Here is a 7647-nt window from a genome sequence, read left to right on the forward strand (position 1 = left end):
ACATATATATACATATATATGTATATATATATATACACACATATATATATATATATGTGTATATATATATGTATATATATATATGCTAGAGGAAAGACAGCCTCTCTAGCAAGTGGTCCTAGGAAAATTGGTTATACACATGCCAAAGACTGAAGCTAGAACCCATGCCTCTCTCTACGTATTAAACTAAAATCAAAATGGCTCAAAGAGCTAAATTTTAAAACCACAATAATCTGCTAGAAGATAAAATAAGTAAAACTCTTGAAGACATAGGCATATGTGAGGACTTTCTGAACAGAACTTCAGCTCAAGAATCAACAAATGGGATCATATCAAATTAAAAAGCTTCTGCAGAGCAAAGCAAATAGCCAACAAAATGAACAGACAGAATGGGAAAAATTTTTTTGCCAGCTACTCCTCAAATAAAGAACTAGTATGTAGAATATATAAAGAACTCAGAAAAATTATCCCCCGCAAGACCCAGTTAAAAAAATGGGCAACTGAAATGAACAGAAACTTCAGAAGTACGTGTCCAATAAACACATGAAAAAAAATATGTTCAACATCTCAACCATGAGAAAAATACAAATTAAAACAACACAGATTTCATCTTACTCCAGGAAGAACAGCAACCATCAAGAAATCAAATAAATGCTGGGGAAGCTTCAGGGGAAAAGGAACCCTTGTACATTGCTGGTGGGGATATAAATGAGTACAACCATTATGGAAATTAGTATGGAGATTCCTCGATAAACAAAAAGTAGAAATTCCATTTCAATCCAGCTATTCCCCTTCTAGTTAACTTCTTGAAAGAGTTACAAATACCATATTACAGTGATACACGCATACCCATGTTTATAACAGCATAATTTACAATAGCTAACTCTTGGAAGTGGCCTATATGTTCACCAATACATGAATGGATAAAGAAAATATATCCAATGGGTGAGAAGGCACATGTCTGTAATCCCAGCACATGGGAGTCTGAGGCAGGATTGCTGCAAGCTCAAGACCAGCCTGCACTCACAAAGTGAGGTCTTGCCTCAAAAAAACAAAAGAAAAAAGAAAATGTGGCATTTATTTATAATGAAGTCCTACTCTCCTATTAAGAAGCATAAATTTGATTCACTTATAGGAAAATGGATACTCCTTGAGACCACAATGTTAAGTGGACTATATCAGATGTACAAGTTTAAATATCAAATGGGTTTTCTTATATGAGAAACTCAAAATATAAGTAAATCAAATAACAAAATGAAAGATAGACCATAGGAAATAGGGAGATATGTAGATCTTTTACAATGGGAAAAGAACCAAGAGATAGAGGGAGTGAGAAGGAAAAGTAAAACAAGATGTGTTATGTACACGTTCCAACCCCCACTATGAATGTGATCATTATGTACCACACACATACTAATAAAATAGAAAATTTTAAAAAGAAAAAAATAATGAATAAAAACTTTGAAACCTTTACTGTCACAGGCAGTACAAAGGCATTTACAATGTAGTTGAAAAGATATGAACTCAATGGCAGTCCTAGGTTCATAATTGGCCATGAAATCTTGAATATATCACTATCTCTGATGGCTGCCCTAAAGGGAAATATTGGAATACGGGCTATCTGTACGCTCTCTATAAAATACCATAGCATGTATTTAAAATTGTTAAAAACAAAAGATATTAATATATTTACACTTTCTAAAACTAAGAGAACAAGTACAATGACATATTCATTTACTAAGCCCCTAATGTCAGCAATATCTAAAAAATTGAGAACAAAATTCACAATACTCTTTTAAATGCCTGCACTGAACGTAACTTCAGCTGACTCAAATAAATTGATTCATTCAACTAATGTTTATGAAATGCAGGGGACACCTAAATCATAGGTCCTATTGTATATTAAGCAATGGAGATACAACAGGTAGGAAAATCAGCCTTGTGCCTGATCTCAACTCAGCACACAATAATCAAAATTTTTTTTTCTTTCTTGTTTTTTTGAAATAGGGTTTTGCTTTGTAGGACAGGCTGGCCTTGAACTCACTATGCACTCTAGGGCGGCCTCAAACTTGTGGCAATCCTCCTTTCTCAGTCTACCTAGTGCTGGGATTATAGGCATGCACCACCACACAGTAATGAAATAACCAAATATATGGAATTATACAATTAAACGTAGTACTACAAGGGAAGATATATAGTGCTATAGAGCATATAATAGGAAGTTGACATAAAAATAGGTCAGTGTCCTGTTGCAGTTTGTAGAGGCTTCAAGGCATGGTGGCATGGCAAAGGTGTATGGCAAAAGAGAAACAGTGCATCACAAGGTAAGCAGCAGCAACAAGCCTCCCCTTCCCTTTTTATTCCATTCAGGCTACAAACTTATTGGTTGGTGCTACTCACAACCAGGGTGGGTCTTTTATCTTCAGTAAACCCATATAGTCACACCCAGAATTGTGCTAATCCAATCAGCAGACTAACCCAGTAACACACACCTATGATCCTGTACCACATACTCATGATTCAGTTGCTCCCGAAAGCACCCCCTGGGAGCACATGAGGCCTTGGGGAACATTTTATGGTCTTTTTTTGCAGTACTGAGGATCAAACTCGGGACCTTGCACTTGCACTTGCGAGGCAGGCACAACACCACTGAGCTAAATCCTCAGCCCCTTTGGAAAACATTTTAGATAAAAACTGTTAACAGTTAGGTGATGTGTCCATGAGTGACTTTTATGCTGAGATGGGGAGGATAAATAGCAGTTAATAAGTAAAGAGAACAGTAGCAATTCAAAAAACTCCATGGCAAGAAAACTGACAGCACTTCACTTCCTAACCTTTCCTTATGCTCCCTTCTCCCTTGCCCTAGTATCTTCCTCTTGTAATACATTCATGTCATCTTTTTGTTCTAGAGCTCATATAACATGCAATACTTGTGTTTCTGAGTCTGGTTTAGGGCTGGGGATTTAGCTCAGTGGTTCAGCTGCCTATCTCACAAGAGCAAGGTCCTGAGTACCAAAAACAAAGAAAAGAAAAGAAAAAAAGATGGTATTATCTTACTGAGTCTGGTTTATTTTGCTTAACATGCACTAGCATTCTATCCATTTTTCTAAAAATGACATGATTTCATTCTTTATGGCTGCATAATATTCTGTTGTGCATATGTACAATTTTCATTATCCATTCATCTCTGAAACATATCTAGGCTTACTAGATTCCATGGTTACTGTGAATTATACTGCAATGACCATCAGTGTTCAGATACGTTTATCATATACTTAAATTATTTCAGGTATATACCATGGAGTGGTATAGCTGGATCACAAGGTAACTCTATCTTTAATTTTTTGAGCTAGCTCCACATTGATTTGCATAGTAGCTATATTAATTTACATTCCAACCAACAGCATATAAAGGTCCCTTTTCCTCTCTAATCTTCATCACTATGAGTCTAAATTGTATCAAAATAAGTTTTTTTTTAAGTCATGGTTTTTGGTAATAATATTCTGTTCACAATATAGCAAGAAATTAAATCAATTCAAAGTCTTTTTTTTGCTTGGGATACCAGACAACATGTAGAGTTATAATCAAATATTGAATAAACCAAGAATTTTGTACCAAGGTAAAAATATTCTATGAGACAAAAGTACCTATCAAAGCTCCCATAAAGAATGGATACATTTTGAGGATAAGTGAAATAAATAAGTCACACATGTGTAAATACCAAATAGTTTCTCTGGTGTGAAAAACTAATAGTACACAAGATCCTAATGAGATAATTAACAATGTGAAATAGGAAGAAAAGGGCTAAAGGTGTAGGGAAAGTGGGAAGGGTAGGAGAAAGGGAATAAGGGAAAAGAAAAAAAAATGAGAAAATGAAAAAAATGGAAATAAAGTGTTTGTAAATGGGGAGGGGAGGAGAAAAAAAAAAGAATGATGATACTGCTGGTCATTCATTAAATTAGACAATGTTCTTTGTACAGGATCCTTTACAAGAAAATTCATAACAACAATCATATTGGATCATTATAGTTTTATTCATACACATAAATCACTATTTACAACAACTACTTTGTTTCATATTTCCCTAAATAGAACCCTAAATAGGAGAAACTACTACAGGTCATTTAGGATCTCTACTTTACTGGATGAAATAATCCATTTGAATAATTTCCTCATACAAATTTGAATAAATGGATATAAAGTTTAGTAGAAAAAATTAAAAATCAAATTCATAACAACATAAAGTTAATGAAAGCAAAAATAAACTTGGACTCTAATTTCACAACAACTGGAACAATATTTTCTGCATGCAATTTGTAATGAGGAATCCATTTTAATTAGAAGTGTCTGCGGCCAGGGATTTAGCTCAGTGGTTTGGTGGCCTGCCTTGGAAGCACAAGGACCCGAGTTCAATCCCCCGTACCAGAAAAAAAAAAAAAAAGTTTAGAAGTGTCTGAATGTGACACAGCAAATACAATGTGAAATTAACTTTACAGTATATTCATATTTGGTGTGATTCTGTTTTTAATGATTTAGTCACTTAATCGGAGGACCAGTGATACATTCTAGAAGAAAATACAGAATTCAGAGTTGCTCATTAAGATAAAGAAATTGTAGTTTCACACAGTAGCTTTAAAAACAGTAATTACATTATATATTACACGTACATAATATCTTTCTAAACATACCAGTTTTTTCAGAGAATCAAATACTATTTATTGTTTTAGGCCTGAGTTAGAACAAGAAAAACACTAGGCTTAAACAAGCAAATGTCGTGTGTTAAATACGTACTGTAATGATTTTTAAAATATACTTTTAGGGCCAGGGATTTAGCACAGTGGTTCTGCCACCTGCCTCACAAGTACAAGGACCTGAGTTTGACCCCCCAGTGACAATAAATAAATAAACAAATAAATAAATAAACTTTAAAAACTCATATTTGTTTAACTACATGTCAGTTTAGGAAAATGACTCAATTTTGAATAAATTATTTCAATGACTTCAACTATCCAGAGGTGAGAAAATAACTTGGTCCTAATCCTCTGATTCAAAGATAAGTAAAAGCCAAGCCAAGCTAAAGATAGCACACCTTGACTTTTTTTGGGACTATTGGCAAAAATGTGCTTTCTTTTGGAGCTGCTGAGCTGGCTGAATATCAGCTCCAGAATGAATTTAATCAAGAGGGAAGTAAGATGCTAGGGATGAAGAAAAAAAGATTTTTGTAGTTATGTGAATACCTAAAATTAGCTTTTAGGTTACATGAGTTAAAGGAAAAAATACAAAGCACCGTTGACTTACAAATTCAATCAGTTCCCAAGGGCTGGTTGTAACTCAAGCTGGCTGTAAGTCAATGTAGTTGAGACCTGATACATGCTACAGATAACAAGAGGCAAGTAAAACTTCCATTAACCTAATTAACCTGTTGTTCATATGTCAGGACAGTAATAACTTCAGGGTCCCCTGTACTTTTACATGTGCTTTGGATTTTTATCATTTTCAATTAAGCGATGTTGCTAATAATATTTATCAGATGATCTTCAAATTATTCAGTTCTATAATACAATAAGTCTAAATTTATCCAAAGATTTTGGAAGTAAGAAATAATCTAAACTGAGAATGTTTAAAAGATTAGGTACTATATTTTATTTTATTATTATTATTATTTTGGTACCAGGGATCAAACTCAGGTAAGTACTATATTTTAACGATAGAAAATGAACCATTAAGTGGATTGATATGAACACAATTCTGGCCTTGCCTTTTGCAGTGCCACTGAATCTGATGAAGTACTCTCTCTGGGACTCTAAGAATATGAGGATAAAAGAGGAAAACTGAACACAATAACCTTTAAGGTCTTACAAAGTGCCTGGTTATAAGCACTATGAATAAACTGTCATCCTCGATTGAGTAAAGAGCTATTCTTTGTTACTTCATGCTTCCATTAAGCATTTAAAATGCTTATTGTTTTCTGGGTTCTGACTAGGCACTGAGAAGGCAGTATCTAACTCAAGAAGCTTAGAGTCTAGCAGAAGAAGAAAAAACATCAGAACTAGATAATTATCCCATATGATAAGTGAAAAGAATAATGTACATGAGAAACAAAAATAATACAAGACTATTTGGGAAGAGAGCAGGCTTCACAGAGCAATACCTAAAATTAATTTTAACAGATGAAAAGGTTTGTTAAATCAACAAAAGGAATAGCATGGTCCTAAGGTGAGTAACAGATTGCTTAAAGGAATTTGTAAACGAGTCAATAGTGAAGGTAAAATAATGTTTCTGAATCTAGAGAAAATATTTAATTATACAATTATCCTGCTTAAATAGTCTCAGGCTGGCATATTACCTAGCAGATTATAGTTAAAGTTTGATAAATGGTGAACGAACTGTAGTAGTCTGACTGAATACGAGTGAGCATGGATCTTAAAATATACAATAGCAAGAAATGAAAAAGCTTTTTAAAATTCAAGTCTCAAGGAGACAACCTTTTAATGATTTTTTTATTTCTATATAGTTACTATGACTTAACCAAAGACTTACAAACTCCCCTCTCTTTATGGGATACTCATATACATGATCCAACGTCTTCCTAGGCATTGTCCAAGTCTAAGTATATCTTCGTCAACTCTACAGACGATCTCATCTTTGAAATCTCAGCAGTCTTTTACTGTTCTAAAATACTCACAATTATTTAAATATCGAATGTTGCTGGAGTATCATGCTCACGGATACTACCCCTAACCACACCCCCATTTGAAACCTACACTATCACAGCTTCACCCACTCCGTTCAGTTCCACAAATCTCATTAGGGCAGGAAATAGAGAACTTGTAACGTCTTGAGTCGAGGTGTGTTTGAACTGTGAAGTCATATGCTTATTTTTTGTCCATATTGTAGAACCCAATGAGTTAACAAGGATCCACGCAATCCCGGTATTGCGGACTAGGGGGTCACAAATTCAATTACCACTTTCCATTCTCTTTCCGTCCCTGTAAAGGGGCAGGGAAGAATGAGGGATGGGTTAAAGGGAGGCGGAACATAAGAGAACGCGGCCTTACTTCCGATCGCCACGCTGTATCAAGAAAACCAAGTCTGGTCCCTCTGCAAGCCACAAAAGTCAGGTCAGACTCCAAGGCTCGAAGAGCGGTTTTCAAGGAAAAGACACGAAATAAACTACTCTGCAGGTACATTCTCTGGTTTGTTCAGAACTTACCTGTCAAGAGCGGCGTGGACGGCGCCATCTTGTCCCGGAAAAATAAACCCATGCGCTAGGGTAAAAGTTCAACAAGGACCGAACCCAGGCCCTACACGTCTCCTCGTGGGTGGGGAGTACTCGTAAGCGTTTCCGGGGCCAGCAGCCTGGGGGCCCTTTCACTTCCGGTTCTAGAGTGCGCACGCGCATCCCTGGGTTACCGCCTCAACGCGCTGAGAGGGCGGGGCTAGGGCGGTTGAGCCTGCTGTCGTCCTCTCTCTGGCGGGCGGAGTCTGGACTTCCGTGGGCGGAGTCTCCTCGGTGCTGACGTTGGCAGCCGGACCCAAGTAGTTCGAGGCTCGGGCGACACTGTCCGGTGCTCGTGTTTCCTTCCTCTTTCAGTCCGCGCTCCTAGCGGTGCCCAGAGCAGCGGCGCAAGAGCGTCCCGGGGTCCT

The 7647-nt window shown here is 36.4% G+C and overlaps 1 protein-coding gene across 2 annotated transcripts in view; it reads right to left on the minus strand.

Moving 5' to 3' along the window:
* Eif2a (eukaryotic translation initiation factor 2A) overlaps positions 1-7641 on the minus strand; it is a 33363-nt gene extending 25722 nt beyond the window's left edge. For both annotated transcript variants that reach the window (XM_010625300.3, XM_010625299.3), the window contains exon 1: positions 7214-7641. Coding sequence is in view for 1 of the 2 variants with exons in the window: in XM_010625299.3 (XP_010623601.1) it covers positions 7214-7265 (52 nt within the window). In the remaining variant the exon portion in view is untranslated. The remainder of the gene's footprint in view (positions 1-7213) is intronic.
* Between the last annotated feature and the right edge of the window lie 6 nt (positions 7642-7647).

The sequence above is a fragment of the Fukomys damarensis genome, unplaced genomic scaffold, assembly GCF_012274545.1.
Source record: "Fukomys damarensis isolate Sample0158 unplaced genomic scaffold, DMR_v1.0_HiC HiC_scaffold_37, whole genome shotgun sequence".
NCBI classification, from domain to species: Eukaryota; Metazoa; Chordata; class Mammalia; order Rodentia; family Bathyergidae; genus Fukomys; species Fukomys damarensis.